General features: G+C 41.1%; 1 protein-coding gene across 1 annotated transcript in view; it reads right to left on the bottom strand.

The window, feature by feature from the left end:
* LOC117209324 (protein 60A) overlaps nucleotides 1–21,906 on the bottom strand; it is a 41,774-nt gene that overhangs the window by 6,376 nt on the left and 13,492 nt on the right. The window contains exons 2-3 of the mRNA XM_033451244.1: nucleotides 16,821–17,007; nucleotides 10,564–10,718 (exon numbers count right to left, since the gene is read on the bottom strand). Of these exons, the coding sequence (XP_033307135.1) occupies nucleotides 10,564–10,718; nucleotides 16,821–17,007 (342 nt within the window). The remainder of the gene's footprint in view (nucleotides 1–10,563; nucleotides 10,719–16,820; nucleotides 17,008–21,906) is intronic.

Genomic DNA, 21,906 nt, shown 5'->3' with positions numbered 1-21,906 from the left:
ATAAAATCAGCGATTCGACTTCAAACCACAGCTTCGATTCTCATCCGCAACCTGTACGCGTGCCATACAAATCGTTCGTTCCACCGGTAATAAAGCAGAAAACGCATTCTCGGCGGCTCGATCGGCGAAACAATGACGCGCGGAAACAACGAGGCAGAAATGCAGAAAAGGAAAAAAGGAGAACGAAGAAGCGTTGAGGCGTAGAATCGGTTGGTCGCGACGCGACGGCCAGGATGATTTTTCAAGCGGCATCGATTCGCATTCGGCTCGCGCAGTTTTCGCGCGATATCGAAATTCGAACGAAAGGACACGCGTGTACGTGCGAACGATCCAAACGGTCTCATTGCGGAGGCCCGTAGCCGTCGGCTCGTCTCCGCGAGCCAGCATTGCCGTGTATGCAAATGATCCCTCTTACGAGCACGACCGTACCGAGTTCGAGAAAGCTAGTAAATTGGCTCGCAGGAATGCGCATTTGCCGTGATTGCAGCGGACACCTGCTGCTGCACTTTGCGCGCCGTTACAGAATCGACTGGCTACCAGCTTGTCGACGAACCTCCGCTTGCCGAATGCACGTGGCGAATTCGATTGAATTATGCCGTCTCTTTCTCCAGGAACGCCGAGTTTCGTTATACGGCTTTATTTAGCACCAAAGAACGCAGACTGCCGATATTTACGCAGACGTGGATTTTTACGAATATAATGTAAAAATTGGCAATCGTAAGAAATTCTGATTTTCCGCTGTGACTGTTCCTGATAGAAAGAGGAGCATCTGGATGGTAGAAGAAGCAGTTGATACAAAGGATATAAAAATATGTCGCACCGAACACGATGGTAGCAACGATAGAACGAGTCGAGCAACAACGATTGTGAGAAGTGGTTTTCATGCGCTTGTAGCGGGATTATGAATTAAAACGCAAAAGAAATTTGAGCTGCCAAGAAAAGCATTAGCAAAATTACGCGCGTTATACGTGAGAGCGTATAAACAAAGTAAAATAAACGTAGTTCGGATAAACGGCTGTCTGATCGCATGACTCGGTGCGCTGCAATTGATTAATAAGGAAAAGGGAATTAACGATAATTTAAAATAAGAACTGCGAGTTAATTATATCTCGTTATATCTAGGAACAGGCATATTGATCCAAGGAACATTTAGAAAGTAAATTTTAATAACGGTATTACGATAGGTACGAGGTTTTTGGTACGTTTAATATGCGCGTGGAAACTGAACCGTAAGAATACGTAATTCGTTATGATTGCTATTCTCGGAATTGCAGGAATACGAATTTCGTGCAGTTTCTGAATAGAAGACGCGTGTTGTGCGCATTTGACGACACTGTCGTGTCTCTTAGAATAATCTAATTTTTGAAATTGGCTGTAGAAACTCTCTGATCGTTCTAAAAATAACGTTGGTGATTTATAAAATAATTTGAAAGAGTCACAAAGTCGAGAAATTTATCGAAACACGAATGAAACAATTAATAGGCGAATGCAAAGTTATAAAAATGAAGATTTGCAACTGATAATCTTAAATAAATCGTCTCGTTTCCTATCGTAGTTTTTGATACTCGAACAGGATCTTCATCGAAGCCATTTCCAGAAATCTTACACTTTCAGAGTTTCGATATTGTTATCTGATAACTTGTATCTTTTAACAATGCAAATAGCTTCGTAAATTATAAATAATGTAATAATTTATCCAATCTTACAAAGATATATTAAAATTGCGATTAGACGATGATGGTACGCAGAAAACGTGTGAAATTCGTGGAACTGTAATTCCAGGCGACTAATGCGCCGCTGATTATACGTCTTTCACGGATTCTTCGATCCGCGTATCCTTCTGATCCAGTTTCCATATATTAAGAGTAATAAAAAGCAAATTTCTTGGCGTGTCCTCTTGCTGCCGGAGGTTCAAGGATAAAACGATTCCCTACAAAGGGGCAGTCCTAGATCAACCGGCAACGCTTTCGCAATGCTTTCAACAGTCAAGGACGTGGAGGAACCTTGCTCATCTCGCGATTCGTTTCAATCAAAAATTATCAACTCTCGAGGACGCGTTTCACGCGATCTAAAAACGTGTGCCAGTGTCCTAACATGGTATCAGGCTCCCTTCTAAATTTCTCCCTTCGAAAATAAGTATATAGAATTTCATGTAGGAAAATTTTCAAAACTTTGAAACAAAGACATTTTCTTGAAAAGAGGGGATTTTTTGATACCATCCAGTTATAGCTAAATCCTGTAGGAAATTAGCAAATAAAAATTGCAATTACTAGCAATCATGAACACCCCTTCGAAAATAAGTATATAGAATTTCATGTAGGAAAATTTTCAAAACTTTGAAACAAAGACATTTTCCTGAAAAGAGGGGGATTTTTTGATACCATCCAGTTATAGCTAAATCCTGTAGGAAATTAGCAAATAAAAATTGCAATTACTAGCAATCATGAACACCCCTTCGAAAATAAGTATATAGAATTTCATGTAGGAAAATTTTCAAAACTTTGAAACAAAGACATTTTCCTGAAAAGAGGGGATTTTTTGATACCATCCAGTTATAGCTAAATCCTGTAGGAAATTAGCAAATAAAAATTGCAATTACTAGCAATCATGAACACAATTATAATTTCTTCATTTGTTACTCTTAACTGCTACTAAATAATTCAATTTATATATTTGTAACTACGAAATGTTATATCGCATCGAAATAGAGTTTGTTAATTTTATTTAGAAACTAGAGGGTGTACCTGATATTAAAAACATCTGTCTTGTCTAGTGATCTCAACTTTTGTAATCCCGTCATCGGAATATGCAACTATGCAAATAATATCTTCGATCGAGCCGATCTCTTCTCTGAATCTTGCTATAAGCTAAGGCGATCGACGTTGCAATTATTTAACTCCTACAGTGTCATTATCATTTAACTTTCTTCGTCCGTCTTTTTTTCTTATATATATATATATATATCGTTCTCAAATTTTCTCCTATATTTATATCTGTTTTTCGTTTTCTTCGTCGTACATCTATTATCCATTATCGTAACTCATTTTCTTCCTTGTACTCGTAAGTCTGACCGTGATTTGTTAAATAAATACATCTGTCTACCAAGCTGGTTGCGATAAAGTTAAAAAAACAATCGAGTCGTCGAAAAGATTAAAGATCGTCGTACAAACAGAGGGAAAAGTGTAAAGCACGTAACATCAGCACAGCTGGCATACATTCCACGCACAAGTCAAATACCTTTGTCATTGCTCTGTTAATGGCCCGATAGTGACTCTATTACCGCTGAATTAGCATCGCAATAAGTACGAGTAAAACACACAGCATTAACGCTATCGTCACGATCGTCCGTTCTTAGGTGGAGTTTTCTACAGTTCTCTCAGCCATAGATAATCTTTTCTCCCGCTCTCTCTCTTTCTCTCTCTCTTTCCCACTCAATACCTTGATTGTCCAATAAAACGACGATCGTGGACATTTCTCTCAAACGGCGTATAAAATCTGCTCTCTCGGAGCCCGTGGAAAAGATCACCGGAAGAAGAGAGAAACCGAGTACGGTATTCTTGAATCTTCGCTAACCGCAGCCTCCACTAGCCCATTCCCCGACAAATACGACGATCGCCAAACATTTATTTACCCACGAACATCTTTTCAAACACCCGCGCCAACGATGTGGAAACTGCCGATAAACCAACAACATCATGGCCAAATAATAATATTATTACGGCTATTTAAATAAATATACATAGCTGGGATCGCGAAAAGTGAGCGTATTACGCTGTTTGGTAACAAAATTGCAAACATTACTTCGTCATGTTGATAAACCGACGTCGTCGTTACCAAATATCATAATCGTCGAATCGTAATACTTTGCTAGACTAATATTTTTGAGTGATTTTTATGAACCAATATTCCCGTGATTAATATATATATATATCAACGTGATTGATACGATAAAGATATTATTACTATCGTTCGCACGAACGTATCCTTCGATCGGTACTATCATACAAAAAATCACGCAGTTAGGTAAGAAAATTCTGAAAACTTGCGACGAGAATCTTCGAAACACGTAGGAATGAGACGATACGTTCTAATGAGATCGCGAGTTTCTATAACAGATCACGGCGTTAGGAAAGATGCACGAACTTTCTAAAATCAACGATCATCGTCTCTGCCTTGAAATTTCGATGGGACGATAAAAATCGGCTGGATAAATCCGAAGGCATCTGACAAAGGCTCGTTTTCGTTTCGCGGTGATAGCAAGGTGTCGCAAGTCTCAAGAGCGAGCGAGCGAGCGACCGAGCACGCAGTTAGACGCACACGCGTGGGCGTATCACGCGGAGGTGTGTAGCCGGTCTTTAGAAGCGGAGAGATAGCCGCGGCTATACTTTCGAAAGCATCTGGTTTTCTGCAACCGGAGGAAACTTCCTCTGGCCAGGAGGCGGACGGTGAGGAGCCGCGCGCGCGTCCGCGTCACGGCGAACCAGTGCAAACAAACCGAGGGGCTCTTAACCAAACGAGACGAAGTAGAAGAAGAAGAAGAAGAAGAAGAAGAAGGAGAAGAAGCAGAACACGAAGAGGAAGGAGAAGGAGAAGATGAAGAAGAGGGAGAAGAAAAAGTAGGAGAGGAGCGTAGAGTATGCGTGCGAATGCGTGTCGCAAGAGGGACGCGCCTGCAGGGGATAGAACGGGAGAAAAAGAGGGATCAACGCGAGGGATTGGGAGGAGACGAACCGAGTGGACAAGACGAACCAAAGAGGAGCCAAAAGTCAAAGGAAGAGAAAGACGTCGCGCAGGGAATAAGAGAAGGAGAAACAGCGAGAGGGAAGAATTACCGAGGAACGGAATCGTGGCTCTTTCGATGTATGCAACGTATACCTGTGGATACGTGAACGCGCGCAGAGGTGTGCGCCTCCGATCTTGTGTTTTATATTGAATGATCAAAGATAAACCGGTTGTGCTCGCGAAGGAGAGGAGCAGAGAAGCAGAGAGGAGTGAGAAAGAGAGAAAATATACAGGTGCGAGGAGGGTAAGAGGAGGATCGACGTGGGGAGAGAGAGAAACCGGTGAGGAGGAAGAGGAGGAGGCGTATGGAGGTGAGAGAGGCAAGCAACGAAATGATCTAGGCGCGGCAAACAACAAACTGTACGCACGAATACATAGGCATTTCAAGCTCTCGCGTATACATGACCGTCCCAATGCCTCGTTCTCGTGCTGAAACGTGCCTCGTTTAATATCCACGATGTCGTTATGGCAGACCTCTCAAGTGTTACCTGCGCGTATCGCGCCGAGGATACAACGATTACAAGCTAGACACGCGCCGTTCCTCCAAGATCACCAACACTGATTCTTAACTCTGTTTACCACCGAACCAACGTCTCCAATAAACGTTTGCTAATGTTCGCGATCATTCGCATTGAAACACTTGCCAAGTATCCTCTCCACGAAGCAAATGTTTGCGAGCAAAAGCCCATTCGCAGAGAGGAGATCAAGCGCATCGTAAATAGATTCGAATCTGACTAGAAAGTTCCATGCATTTCGTACGTACGTACGTACTTGGAAGGAAAAAAGGATACGTTCGAACTGTAACGTGAGAAAGTAGGAGCAATAGAGAAACACGAGCCATGTCTTCGAGTATGATCGAACCTTGACCAAGTAGATTTCAATTTATTAAGAGTACTTTAACCAGAAATACACGCGTATAAGTATGTCATTTTTCTTACTTCTAGTTTTCGACGTTTCTTATCTTTACAGTACAAGCGTATTACTTTTACATAATATTTCACATAATAATATGTAAATATACGTGAGAGGTACGTTTTCCAAGTTTACAAATATTCATTCTGAGATTCGAAATCAGCTTGTTTGTTGTTCATATTCGTTGTAAATTCGTAAGGTGAAACGTTATCTAGAAACGAAGAGTAATCTAATTCTACGAGTGTCTTGTACCGAAATTACCGAAATTAACTTGCATCGAAATTAATCCCAGCCATACGTATACGTGTTTCGTAGAACAAAACGATCGTTCCTCGGAACATGGGCAACGATTAATGGTAATGCTATCATCAACACGTTGTTGCGAATGCTTTCAACTGTTTATACTTGCTTAAGGCTTGAGGTACATTTACACGTGACACTAAATCGTGACTTTACAGTCATGACACTGAATGTTAGAGCAGTACATTCTACTGCTGCCTCCCTCCCTTCCTCTTCGAGAGGAAAGTCATGACTTTGTGCCACGTGGAAACGTACCATTTACTGCCCTTGCGTTCTTCGCGTTTCCATGGAAGCAAATTCACGTTAGCAAACGTCAGCAATTTTTTAATGCTTTTTATGTATTTGGCTTACTTCTCTGTTTGTCTGTCTGTCTGAGTGTAATTTTTGTAAACGAAATTTCACCCACTTCCAGACCAGCTAGAAAGCTGAAATTTGGAACACACGCTCATTTCCGACGACGTTACGATATAATTTCAGAAAATTGACAATTTCTTTTATTGAAAATAACAGTCTGCCGACGACTGTTAATTAGCCGAGTAGAAATCTGAGAGAATCTTCTTATCTCACAGTGACGAAAGAGTAAAAAATAGAAATTAAAAAACAAAAAATAAAAAAATAATCACTTTCATTTACAAGCGTGTACTAAAAAGAAAAGAATAATTTTCCTCGTCAGGTATCGTCAGCACACCTGTTAATCATAGAATAGAATATCGTTGAATCGTTGGTCTCGAGATCGCTAAACAAATAAAAATCTAAACTATTAGATTTCTAATTTATATATTTTTCGCGATTGACGATCATAAATCGCCCGGTTCTTCTCGTTGGACGTTTTTCAATAATCTTCGTCGGCGACGAAAACTGAGCGAAACGATGAAATAGGTTTCAAAGTTCGAAATTCTGCCGACAAGGGATTTAAACTGAGACATTAAATGGAAGATGCTGGGTTGAACATTCGCCTGATGCTTGTTAGTTACTGCCACCGTCTGACTTTTATTCCCTCTTCTTTCCACATTTATTTCGTCTTTTCTTTTCTTTTCTTTTCTTTTTTTTTGCTTTTTGTTTGAGCTTCCTTTCGTAGAAGAATCGGTCTTCGAATCTCGGGAACAAGATGAATCGTGGTTTTTAAGTAGTGCTCGAGGGAAGATGTTGGTTCCAAGTGAAGTATTTAACGGCCCTGTTAGTTCTTTTCCAGCATAGAATACGCGAAGCACATACAGACAGAGTGGAGTGTTTGATGCTCGTACCCTTGTATGCATAAAATCTCAACATCAAAAGTCGAATCGGTAGGAAGATACTGGTTCCTTTTTAATCATAGAATGTTAAATAATTCGATGGTTCTCGTTAAAGTTAAGGATGCTGAATGATCGACAGAATTTCACAAAAAGCACTGCGTCGTTATTACAGCGATTATGTTGTTACTGTTTTGTGCGCGAAGAAATTCAATTTCCGATTGATCGCCATAAAGAGAAAGGATAATCGTTAATAGCTTGGTAGAAGACTAGATGCTTCGATTCCGACAACTGGATAGGCAGGGATCGGTGTAATTATTTCGCTGGATCGTTTCAGGCCTGAAACGATAATTTAATTTCACGTTGCAACGTGTATTCCCGCTAGACTGACAGGAGTTTTGCAAGAAAATTAGGTGGAACGCGATATAAAGCATTCTAGCATTATTCAATTATTCAACAATCGTGATCCAATTACTGCGTCGATGTCGGTAATCCAAGGCGCCCTATCTCGATCTTTCCTTCGGAATATCGAACGCAACCGGCACTTATTCAACGCGATCGATTTATTCTACAACGTGTAACAACAAAACGGATTGCAAGCCAGCCAGTACAGATAAAACTCCATTGACGAATAGATCGTACAAGGTTATTCGCTCGTATCGACCAACCACGCTCGAATTTCCATCGATGTACAAAGAATTACGTACGTACGCGCACGAGAGCGTGTCGAAGATTTCTCTTTAACGTAGAAATAAATACAATTCGGAGGCCAAGTAACGATCAACGATGCAGAATTGATCAAGCAACGTCGACATGGAAATAATCGAAGCAAACATAGTTAAAGAGCGATGAGAAGGCTTTTAATGAACGTTCAACGCGAACCTTCTCGAGATCCTATTCATCCGACGAGTCGATAGCTCCTTAAACGAAGGATAGCCTGATACGAAGATCATCGACGAATCTCATCTCTGGCACTCGAATATACCGAGAAAACACATGTTCGTCGGGAATATTAGTTCGAGATCTCTGTAGCTGGTTGTATTTCGTACGTTATCCCGGTGAGATTTAATCGGCCAAGGCTACCACCGTTCCCAGATCGGTGAGGAGATCTGGCTCGACGACCGTGCAAAGAAACGAAAATCATCAATGATCTAAAGCTCATCGGTTCGTGGGCCAGCCAACAGGTGTAGCTTATCTAAAGAATCAAATCAAGGTAATCTTCCCTCGTACGCCTCGTGACGATTCTCATCTAAGATTCGGTGGCAGAATTGGATTCAGGGGCGTCCTTATCTCACCATCTGGGTCTTCACTCCGTTCACGTATATCGTTCTCCGTCTCTCTCGTATAGTCTCACAGCCGGACTTTGTCCGTTCCTCGGGCTAAATCCCACGCACGAACATCTCGCCAGTATAGGAAGACAAGACGACGCCACGGCTTGGCCTCTTGTCGATGATGTATTCGTGCTGGCTAGCAGTAGGAAGGACCTCGAGTGACGCACGAAAATTCGCAAGAAGCGAGCAAGATCTACGTCCTCGATTCGCAAACCATCCACTCCCTCCATTTCCCTCTGCGTTTCGTCTCTCGTCGTCTCGTTACGTTTCGTTTCGTATCAACGTTTCCTCGTTTCGTACTAAAAATCTTAACGTTTCCAGTTCCTCGCGGGTCTATCGCGAACTAACGTATTTCTATATAAGCTATTTATAAAGAAAACTGTCTCCGTCTGTCAGGATAAATGAAATGAAGAATGAAATATTAATCTTCGCCGAGGAAATGAATAAATTGAACGAAAGATGGAAGATCAATTTCGTCGGAAATAAATTTATTCGTCGGATACGCCTCAATTACGCCTAACAAGTACATCGCTGTCGCATAGAAGACGTGGAAAAAATCGCTTGAACGAGACGTACGAGCGCTCTCGAGGCATCGATCTGGCGCATAACTCGCGCGTAGAAAATAATCAGTGACAAATAGAAAATAATCGGTGACAAATAGAAAATAATTGTGGGTATATTCCACGAAACGGACTGCACGTGCACGAGCGAGCTCCGAGGAAGAGAAATGGACCGGAAAGGTGGAAAGGCCCGAGGCCTGATACGAAGCCATCGCTAGCCGATCGGTCGCGTACAGGACCGAAGGCACAGCGTGCGAGAGCAAGGAACGCTTTTCAGCATGGGAGTGAGAGCGTGGAACAGGTGTACGCTCGAGAAAGCATATACCTGTACACATCCGCGGAGACTGCCTTCTCTGCTCTGCCAGGTGTACAAGAAATGCCCGGAATTCACCGCGTCGAACTTCTGACCCCGAAGCGTTTATTAGCCACGATCTATTGCTCAATAGGAAGCGTGCGCCGCGTCTTGTTACTCGTTAGTCGAACACCGGCTCTGCGTACACCATCCTACGATCCTTTCGTGTCCTTTCACGTAAGCAGAGACGCTTTCGAATTTATGTGAATCGTTTTATCGAAAATATCGTGTTGATACTTTTACGAATTTTCACGAAACGGAGACAATTCGCGTAATCGAAGTTGAGGATCTTGGATCATAGAACAAAAATCTGAATGCGCGAACGAAAGAATATCGAAAGATAACGTTCACAGCGACATTTTGAAAGGATATATCCAGCGATGTAGAACTTTAGGATTCGAGACCGCGTTTCGTTTGACTTACAGGGAACAAAGTAGCTGTGAAGAAGAAGTAGCTGTTAAGCTAGCAGTACGAAGCTATCTTTTTCGTCAAAGTCGATTAAGAAATTCTCGATAATCTTCTACCCAAAAGATCAACAACCCCATAAAAAAAATGAATATTTGAAAATTTCGAGTTAAATATGCATATAAATGGCACATTCACATGTTTGCACGCTCAATTTCTGGACACTGAAGCTTAGCAAAACCCACAGGATGGACTGTTTCTGCGATGTTCCGCAGACTATCGAAAGATAAATCACAGGCAGAATATTTTAAAATTAGCCTCCTATGTTATATCGAAAATAATTTCTCATTTCGATTACATTGTGCTCCAAAGATTTGCCTATAAATTTCTATAAATGCAACAGTTACCAACCGAACTTATTCAAAACCTTTTTCTACTTAAATAAACAATATTTTACGAACTATCGCGATTTAAAAAGGTATTGTATAGATGATCATTATATTGCGATATTACCATAGAGCATTAAACTATTCGATATTTCTATCATTTTCATTAAAAACTTCCTCTGTTTGATCGAAAGTCAACGAATAGACTTCAGTAGACGCGTAATGTAAGGAAAGCCATAAATAGAAGATCATAAAACTTTGTACAGCACAGAAGTAGTAATTGCAAGATAGTAAATTTTTACTCACCAGAACGATCTGCGGGATGTACTGACAGATACAATCCCTTGTTTCCATCAGGATTATTCACCCAATGATCGAGAGGCTCGCTAACGTTTAAAGTCAACCACCCCTCTTTTCCTGTCGTCGTATTCACTGCATCTACGTATTGCAACTCCCTTGTCCTACAACATGAAAAATACAGTCGTATATAATACGACGAATACAGCAACTGTGAAAATTTCTATTAAAAGTATGTATATTATTTATCGTAACGAGGCTTAAGGCATCGCTACTTCGCCAGTGTTTCCAATGTTTTCTTTTTTTTTTTTTTTTTTGTTTTGTAACTTTGTCTATAAAAGGTATAAAATTGATTCAAAAGATTTATTTAACTTTGTCGTCTTAATATTCGGATTATTCGGATTGGCGATTACTTGGAAATTTCGAAATGTTCGACGTAACTGGATTTATAACAAATATCGATTTGTTATAAATATATCAGAATTGTGACTATTATATATTTAAATCTTAACGGAAGCCTAGTATTAAGGCAAAGTAGCCGAGCAAAATAATATGTAAAACAGAGTTAAGTTTTCAAAACAGTATGTGTCAAAGATTCTATTCTAGTGGTAATGTTACCTTCTGACTAACAATAAGCTCTAAGCATTGCAACGCATTAACCGCTAAATGCTCGGTGTCACTAATATCCCTGCGATTTTCCTTGCATACATCAAGGAAAACTCGCGTTACTCATTACGTTAACACGCAGTTGTGTGGACATCATACGGACAACACACGTCACATGGAAATTATCTCGCTGATCAAAACAAACATCTTCCATCCTCGCACCTCTACAAAATTTTTACGCTTCTTCAAACGAAACTTCAAATATTTTCTCACTCTATGCAACAACTATGAATTGTTAATAGGCACTATTAGCTGCGCTGTTCGCTACACGGCTGCTCCTAAATACCTGAACGTCTTGATCGGTTTTTAGTAATAATATCTACGCGAATGTTACGAAAGTAGGAAAATTAATAGTTTAAATGATATTCATCGTCTGTTATATTTACCATCTATTTCCGAAAGCCACGAATTAGAAATCGATGTTACTTTTTAACGACGATCCCAAAAGATACAGAGATGTGGTAATGGTAAATTTTATTTTTTTTCTTCGAACATTTCAAAATATTTACCGATATTGTCCGCCTCGATTAGTATCTAAGGACATAACGTGAAACGAATAAGGCTAAAAAATAAGAAACGAATATCCGTTTGTGGTCTTAACATATTCGTGTCTGAAGATGTTAAAGTTATCATTGAAGATGTAATAGGATGCTTGACATATTATACACTGAAATTTTCTATCAAAGTACTCTTTCCATTATCGCAATATCTCTAAAGTGTAACGTTACATCGAAATACGTCTAACAATTTTTGTTGATAATAAAAATTAAATCTTGTCCATGGGGCATACAAAATACGTACGTGTCAGATAAAATACGTTAAAACAGAAAAATATATTCTGCTATATACGAGTATAACGATAGCAGAAAATAGGGTAATCGTAGATGCTATTATCGATCAAGAAACGATCGGATACATTTAAGCGATAACGTACATATGTATATCCTGACAATTAGCGATAATAGCAAAGTGTGTTAATTGGCAAACACCAAGATTCAACAGCAGATGGTCAAAGACGTATATTGTTTCTCTATCGTTGCACGGCTTCGAATCGCGCAATTCATCGATAAAATCGATCAATAGAAAACCACTGATTCTTACGTAAGCACGCTAACCGTGATATACATCGTACGACGAAGCATATACGACTATTTGCCATAATTCGTCCTCGATCGTGACTCGACAATTCGCGCAAATCTATCTTGCACGTGGCTCGTGTCAATATGATTTCAGCGAAACACACTAATCATTGTTCATTGAGCGAACGGGCTCATCTCCGATCTCCACGGTCAAAGACATTCCTTAAACGACGCATTTATCTTTTTCCCGGGACTGATTATCGTTCCCATAATTGAATAATTGAGAACGCTAAAACTGTATACAGACGCAGGACGAACGTTCCCGCATAAATTTATCGCCGGAGATTGTACGCATTATCCATTTTCTTTCCGTCTTTTTCCCTTTCTTTTATCTCGGTTTGTTCGTTTACGGTTTGTTTACGCGTGGAAGAATTTTTAATAAATTACGAAGCTCTTGCTACCTCGAAGTATCGTGATATTATTCTACGCTAAATATTTATTAATTCTCTTGGACGTTCCAGGATTTTCTTCTTTCCTTTAATCTCGATCGATTTGACATTATCTTTAATAGCTTCGAGGTACGTGTAACGAGTTTTATGTCTCGCACGTTATTGCAGATTCACAATGTGCTTGCCAATTTATTAGAATTTACTCGACCCTAAGGTTCCCGTCGATCTCGATTTATTTAAAATTACTTTTCTGTTTAAAAGAAGATTCACAATGTGCTTGCCAGCTTATTAGAATTTACTCGACTCTAAGGTTGTAAAATTTGTTTCCCTCCCGTCGATCTCGATTTATTTAAAAATATTTTTCTCTTTAAACGAAGAAGAAATTTGGTATTAGTTTCGAACGAATGATTAATAATTTCACAGCGAATTCTAAAATGTATTGATGTTCTTGGAAATAATTGATATACGTTTTGTTTCACGTTCACGATAACGTATTGTTGGCGATACGAAATGTTTGTTTACTGAAATTAATTCTCTTAATGTGTTGTAACAGATGCGGCTGTTAAATTGTTTTCCTTCGGCCGAGTGTGAATTCCTGAATTGCAAAGCGTAGAATTGAATACATTTCAGCCTCGCAGCTGTGCATTCATAAACGTAAGCATTGATGAAGATGTCTCGCGATTATCAATCAACTTTTAGCTTTCCTGAGGTATTATGTATATTTGAATTTCAAAGTGCAGCCGTTACATTGTGATAAACAGGCACAAAGACAAACATCAATTTTTTCCGCGGCAAATTGAATACCATCGCTCGATGATAAATACCGATTGAATCTTAACAATTTCTTGAATGCGAAGCGTGAATAGATAAACGATCGGTGAAAAATGATAAAAACGCGTCTGATAGAGATAAATTCAGAATGAAAACAAAATATTGAAACAAAATAGCGGTATCAAATTGCGGAATTATAATTATCGTAAAATTTCAATTACGTTTAATACGCGTGCACGAGTGTATATATAAATATGTACATACGCTAAAATAAGATACAATAATTGGCAGCGATTGTAAAACTGCGATAACAGCGTTATCAGAACGGTACACGTAATTCTATATGATCATCTAATGCATTTATAATCACATTTATGTTAGGATATTACTGTATTTGTTACTATTGCGTTATTAATCATTCGAAATTCAGTAATGCGACGCGTAACTCATTTTGACGAATTTTTCACTTCTACTTATTATTATTAATAGCAATTACAGAAGTATTAGACAAATGTTTCGACAAGTAACAATGTATATGATAAATTTATAGAATATTCTATTACATTCTACTTATAGAGTACTCCGTTTATATTAAATTAATACGATATAAATAAAGTTAAAATGAGAAGGACAAAAAAGGTACAATTGATCTTTTCAACTAAACGAATACGACACGTGAACCCCATAAACCGGCGAAACGGAGCGAGAACAGCCGTCCAAGAAACGGCGGCAAGCGAGAAAAATTTATGAATTGCTAATTGAGACTAAAAGCACGAGACCCTGAAGCTCGTTACGGCAAGTGTCACTGTCTGACTTTCGTCAGAGAAGTCCTCTTATCATGGTCCAGAGACAGCTGACGCGGCCTGGTATCCCTACCACAGGAGAACTCTTATGGAAACCTGGTGCGCACACGTAAGAAACCAGAGTCGCCAGCTTGTCTCGGCTGGACCAGAAGGTGGAGGAGGATAAAGAGGTGGAGGAGGATGCGTCACGCATCGAGTTTGACGGAAGAAGCCGAAGAAGAAAGAGTAGAAGGAGGAGAAGGAAGAGGAGGTGGAGTGGCTGCGTGCGTGTAACTGCGTAGGCACACCAAGTAACTCGTGCTCTTAACTCCTCGCTCGGAGCCCGTCTCCACGGCTAATTTACCTCAATTTACGGAATAGCGTTTCCTGTCGGGGGCCTGTATATCGGTCAGGTCACAGTACCAAAGTCTACGGAAGTATCAGACAGGGATGGCTCTAGACTAGCTGTCGCCATCCGCTATACGGTCTTTCTCGTCTGAGAAGCGGACACGTGGACGCGAACCGAGCAGCCTGCGTTACTTGCTGAAACCGTCGGTCTGTCGCGTCTATCGAGATAAATCGTCCTTTCGAGAGATCCAATTCAACGGGGTTAAGAATGGAACCGCGTCAAGACAACAATCGTTCGATCGTAGAGATAATCGAACGAAAGTACGATACAAGGAACGAGAAGAGTCGATGAAAAGATCATTGTCAACTTTGAAATACCGTACCTACGCACAGGAGCTCGTCAAGACTAGACTGAAATATCAAATACCTGAACCGTAAAAACAACTGAGATGATCGAACAACATGATGTTATTTACGCGATGATTGAACAAGTTCAGAGTTAAGAAATTGTCAGGAGCTAGCGTCTCTTCGAAATAGTTGAAATTAAAGGAGTAGAGAATATTTTGAGAATAGTATCGCGGTGTAACTTTTGAATTACAGGTGGTCGAAAATAGTAGGTAGCTTTAGAACATTTCGTTTTACCTTTGCAGCGTTTATGCTTAAAAGGAATCAGAGAAGGCACAAAATTCGCGTTTACCTTTTCACAGGTAAGGATTTTCAACGTTCGAGGGTTAAATGTAACAAAGAAAGAATGGGAAATTTAACGGAAGGATGGACACCTGTAGAGAACGAGGCAAAATATACGTATCTGATCGTTTATTGACTAATTTCACCTAATATCCGTAATAAAAAATGTATCATTGCTATGGAATGACCCAATATATAAGAAATATGGCGTAATATAGTCGGTGGTTCTAGAAAGGAATCGGTCGTTATTCGTGCGCCGCTAGACGGCCCTGGATATGAATGAGAAAGGTAGAATCGACGAAAGACGAGTGGGCTGGTCCCCGAAACTCTCACAGGTAGAACAAATACCTGAGATTTTTTCGGCGACTTAAGGACGGCCTAATTAGAGGCACGATGACGATGTCAAAAACCACGGACTCTGCCTGAAGGAACACGAAATTGGTCTAGCCACCCACCCGGGTGGGATCTGCTTCACCAACGTCGGAAGAAGACAGAAGAGAAAGAGTACCGTTTGTCCACCATGCCCCTTCCCCGTTCTCCTCTTCGCCCTACTCGCTAGTTAAAGGTCACCTCAAACCTATCAGTCACCCTTACTCACCCCGAAATAGTAGCCAGTCAGAGCTGACTGCAGGTAGGAACAATACCTGAAACACTTTTCCCAGAAACGGGACATTCCAATTAACACGATAATGACATTCAGGGAAAAAACACATTCCATTGCAAGCTCGTAAGGAAAAATACGTAATTCGGCGTCTTTGAATTTGTTGCCTCGAACAAGGTGTAAGGTGTGGGAAAAATTAGTTACGATTTTTAAACAACATTCCTTCGATGGCACGTGTTTCGAGGATACAGCGATAGAAAACCTCTGTTTCCTCTGAAAACCACTGAAGAAAAATTCTGTTTATGTATATAAAACGGATTTTAATTGAAATATGACTCTAGCGGGACAATTAGCATTGCGAAAGTAATTTTGAGGGTACTATGTTTTAGCATTAATGGTCTTATTCCATCTACTTTTAACGCATAACGAGCTCTCTATTATATATTACGTTTTACTGCGAAGAAAATCGCCTTTAAAAATTTATCGCTATTGGCATTAGGTATTCCTGTGAAATTCTCGCCAAATCGCACTAAACGAATTAGTTTAACGTTTTCACTTCTTGCGTGGAAAGTTAGAATGTTGAAAGCAAATACGTCATTTGATTTCTTATCGAAGAAACTAATAAGAAAATTAATAATGCAATTTGCCGACTACTTTTTCGACTCGATATGACTTTCTACATTATCGGAACAAAGATCAGAACGACCGTGGCAACTATTACGATAAAAGTCCCGTATATCTTGGCTCTTAAAGAGTTAGAAAGAGCCACATACTTAAAGGACACCTCGTATAATCCTCGCTGAAAGCAGATTATCCCTAACTTTGAACTGACAGCCCGAGTAAATCGCGTCACATGCAAACAAGCCCCTTTTACAAGACTCACCCGTCTTCGGTTCTCAAGACCCGGTAGGCTGTGATCATGTACGATCCGCGATTCCTCCGATTCTTCACGTCCATGCTGCGATAGAGCCTGAGCTCTGCACTGATTATGTGCTCCCCCGGTGGTACCTCGGAGACGTCAAACCATAGCCTTTTGCCGCGCTCATGCCTCACTCCCGGAACATGATGATCTGCAGATCGAGAAAAAGCGTCTCATTAACCGATGACGACCGAGCGAATCTGACGAAACGAAAGGTAAACGTAGATTTACGACGGGATTGTCGAATGGCAATTAGCTGGTTCACCCGGGGTAAAGCGCTTTTACTCATTATCCTTCGGCCGGATACCGATAGCTGAGATAACTTTTGTAAACATCCTTTCGACGATTCCCTTCGTAAAAGCGTCCATCGTTGGATCTTAAGAAAACAGAGATTTTTTTTGTCGTTCACGATGTTAGGAAACGATAGTACGATGGTGTAATGCATCGGTATAGGCGTGTAATGGGGCCGTGAGCCGCGAGAAAAGGGAAATAAATAAAGCGCATCGTTACTTATCGTAGATACGTAACATCGAAATGACTGGAAAGCGAAGAATAATAGGAAGGTACTTAGGTTTACAATACTTTCGGGGAAAGTAACGGGGAATAACGCTGTACTGCCTATTAAGCTAACAATTTCGCTTCTATGGACACTGTCGATGTACTAGAGACTACTTTGGTCATAAAGAGCACACATTTTTTTTTAAATATAGCTGTTAACATAGTTTTGTACATATATTGCATCATAAGAATTAGAACCTGAAATATCGTCGAAACTGTTAATTGTAGCGGAAAATGTTTCGAACGAACGTTAAATGAACAGCAGGAGTATAATTTTCTGTGATTAGATTCTTTATTAGTTAACTAAAAAGTATGAAAGCCAAATATGTATTAATTATAAAAATTGCTTCTTTACAAATTCCTATAGCGCATATATAAATTAACATATTCCTATATTATGTATCAACATAGATCACTATAGTTGCAAACTTTTCTCTCGCCTAATATAAAACTGGAATATTATGTTCGTAATGTTTAATTATTATAAATATTCGTTTCTGTAAATATTCTTAGCGAAATAGAAAATCATATCGTCGATACGATACATACGCTTCGTTGTTTTCCTTTTGCGCAACTACCTCACTTAAGAGTAATTATCCTTTTATTTCGAGGTAGACCTCTTCTCCTTATCTCCCTGTTCAACCACGAAAGGTAAAACTTTAGAAAACAGCGGAAAAGGTAAAATGCCGATAATCTCCGTAAACTGAGTAACCTGTTCGTTTACGATAAATTTCGAACCGAAGCACCGGCCCAAACTTGTCTTCCCTAATTGTCTACCTAGACATTGCCTAAATTCCTCTACAACCGTTCCATTCTCCGAATATCGGTCTACAATGCACCGTTGGAAATATATCGTTGCTGTCGTACAAGTTCCTTGACAAAGCATAGCAGAACTACCAAAAGCAACGATCAACAAATATTTTGACCGTATAAGAAACGCAAGATTCAAAATCAAAACGTAGCTTCGATATAAGCTTCTCCCTTTTTTTTCCAAATCCGCATTATTAAATTCTCGCTATCGTAAAAATTACCATTCCGTTATTAGCTTCTCGCAAGCACAGTAGGAAAAATTAAAATTCCACTCGATCATTCAAACAACGTAACAACGCGCGTAAAACGTAACCTGTTACTTGCGATCTAGATTGCGAAACCCTTAATTAATATCCTGCCGGGAACAAAAACAAGAAAAGGACGAAAAAGATGAAGAGAAAGCGACTAAAAGAGAAGAGGAGGAGAACAGAGTCGGATATAGCACGACTCGGCTTCGCAACGAGGCTCGGTCAGCCGGTAGGAAAAAAGAGTATCGTTCCAAGTAGCGATTCGACTTTCAGCAAACATCGATCAACCAGGTTCCAGCAAAGCCCCCGACCCGCCAGCAGCCAACGGTAATTCCATCGTTCACGCTAAACTGGTTGCAAATCAATTTTCCCCGAAACAACGAACCGAGCTCGTCCCAGTCACATCTTAATCCCCGAGCGATCTGGCTGGCGGTACGGCCTCGAAACGGGGATCGGCAGATCGTCGAAACGTGGACGAAGAAGAGGAAGAGGGCGGATGGCCAGTGCACGGGCAGCAGGCAGCCTATAGCCGACACCGATAACCAGCTATCCTCGTTCCGGCACGAGATCGATAAGGGAATCGTTACCTCCGTAAATGAGAGGCCCCCAGAACGAGCCGTGGACAATTCGCAGCGTGAAATCGTCCTTTTTTCTACCGCCAAAGCGAGCGCCTCGAACAGAGAGCAAAAGGGAAGCCAGCAGTAGGTACCCTTCCTCCGCTATGGTTGGAGGACTGTGGCCCTTAAGTAATGCCTAATGTTTCTCCCGAGGAGGCCGACTCACGGGAGGTGGGGGACTAGAACGAGGAGCACAAGCGAACGAGAAAGCCGAAAAGAAGAGAGGAGGGAACGATGGGCAGAGAGGGGTAGGAGGAGGGGAGGGCATAAAAATTTGTTTTGTTTTTCTCTTCGGACGGTCGCATTCCAACGGCACCTGATTGCCGCGAGCCGAGCTGGACCCCTCGGCTCTCGGGGTGGTCCCGAATAGCTTGGGACCATCCTGGACCGCTCCACGACCGACTGGACTTTTGTTTTTTACCCCACCAACCACCTCTTTCTCTTCTACGTCTTCGGTCCTCCTCTGACAGAGTCCTCTCTTGTACACCTACAAATACTCTTCTCCTCTTCGTCTTCTCGTCTTCTCCAACTCTAATCACTCTCTCGAAAGGCCTCTCTCCTCTCCTCTTCTCGCATCTTCTCGCATCTTGTCTCTCGTTCCTCCGCGCCTAACATACACGCGAGAACTTGGAAAGAGAAAGAGAGAGGGCGGACTAAAACGGACTAAACGAACTCAGGGTCCCTCTTTTCACATAGGAACGCTCCTTGTTCGTTCTTGCGATATTTTCCTGGAAATATCCGTGGGCCGTTTCTCGGAGATCCGTCGTTTCGCGGGCTGATCGACGATGAGTCGATCCACCCGTTCTATGCTCAGTTCGACAACTTTCGACCACGAGTCCGGCTGGATTATTAGTTCGCAGTAACGCAGCGACCGGATGCTCCTTTCGGATCATTCGAACACATCGACCGTGGGAATACCGTCTCTTCCTCTGTGCCCGCTGCCGCCGCGCTGCGTTTAAAGGCTTACGCATAGCTTGCATAATTGTGCTCCGATCGATCGTCACAGTGGAAGATGCAAATCACGACGGTTTAATCGATTTAGAAAGCTTCGACAAGCAACGAATTCATCTTTGCTCAATGTGTGAGATTTGTATGAAACTTAGTTTTGGCTATTCCAGAGAGAATCTTGAAACGTTAAATGTCAGTGTCCTTTTACTGGAATTTTTATAGAATTTTAGAAATTTTTATTGCCTTAGGATTTCACCAAAATAGGATCACACGGTATCTAATTAGAATATTTTTAACGATGCAGTCAAACTCATCGGACTTAAGGAATTAGAAATTCACAAATGTACAAGGTTTCGCCAATTTTTCAAAGAACCTCGTACAAATCCCATAACTTACGTAACTTACGTGCGATTAAACGAGAAAGATTTCATCGAACGTAGCAGCTCCGCTCTGTAATGTCACGAACCTTCCTCTCCTCGTTATCGCGTCAACCGTAAACGGTTAAGGCGATCACGAAGCATCGCCTTAAATCTACATCTTCGCAATTTATTCCTAAACCTTGCTTTTGTTTCCTCGCAAAAGTATTCGTCTCTTACAAATGCAAATCTCCAAGACAAACTAGAAAACGCGTCCCCACCGACAGTGCCATTTTTCTGTTTTCTTGAGCTGATGGCAATTCTTCAGCGAAAGACGAGATCTAATCGAAAATATTTCAAAGCACCGCCTCGTAAACCCCGTAACCTGCGTGAAATCTCATCGGGACAGTTTCACCAACTCGGAAAGGAGTTAAAGAGCCGACACAGAGGAACGAAGCATAGTACGAACAAATGGAGGCACGAAGAGGAAACCGAAACTCAACAGCCGTCGCACACGTCGCGTCGGGCCTAATCATTAGTCTAACTACGAACAGAGGGAACGGTGCTCGCGGCATTCGCCACTTTTACACAGTGCGCAGAAACAACGAACGATCCATCCATCTCGTTCTGGCATGTTTCTCCTTCCTCTTCTTTCCCCTCTTCGTCTTCTTCTTCTTCTTCTACTTCTGCTTCTCCTTCACCGGACCTCCCTTCTTCCTCTTGTCTGGCCTGTTGAAGGAGCCGCCCTCGGCGGAAGATAGATAGATAGGGAGAGAAAGAGGTCCTGGGAAAGAAAGAAGCAAAAGGAGCAGCCAGGATGAGCCAGGGCACCCAAGTTGAGACATTTTTACCTGCCCGCGGCTTCACGTGGGGAGAGATATTGACTCGTCTTCCCCGTTCGACTATCCACGCGATTTGGCGGAACAGAGAGGGCAGATGGGGAAACTTTGTATAATATATGGGCCGCACCGCGACTCCGCACGTACGTGTGAGCACACGCCTACAAAATTCGTCCAGATGCACGTACCCCGAAAGGATCGGCCTACAGCGGCCCATAAATCGGACGATACTTTTTAGGGGAGTACGCGATTCCCTCTCTGACAAATGGAAAGATCATGAGGACTAATTATACGAGCAATTAATATTAGCTCGTCCTCTACGCGATGTCGGGTTTCTTAAATAAACGTTCAGCTCTTATTTGTTAATACATTTTTTAATGGAACTTTCGTTCGGAGGTTTGAGCAATTTGTAAAACAACGGTAGAGGAACTATATTGAGTTGTTGGAAAATACGATAAATGGAAACGAACGACCATGCAACGATCTACTCTTAAAACACACTGTACTTTTTCTGTTTTTATACTGTTCCGCGACATAGAGGTCCGGCCCGTTAGCTGAATAAATAAATTGAAATAGAATTGAAACTTGTTGCGCTTGTGATCAAAATTTATTTAATAATTTAATAGACAGTTTTTTCAAAACTCTGAATCATGTGTTTCAACTTTCAATAATTA

Source organism: Bombus bifarius, unplaced genomic scaffold (assembly GCF_011952205.1).
Source record: "Bombus bifarius isolate JDL3187 unplaced genomic scaffold, Bbif_JDL3187 scf7180000008169, whole genome shotgun sequence".
Taxonomy (NCBI): Eukaryota; Metazoa; Arthropoda; class Insecta; order Hymenoptera; family Apidae; genus Bombus; species Bombus bifarius.
Note: the sequence above shows the minus strand (reverse complement) of the source record. Positions and strands in the feature narration are given on the sequence as shown.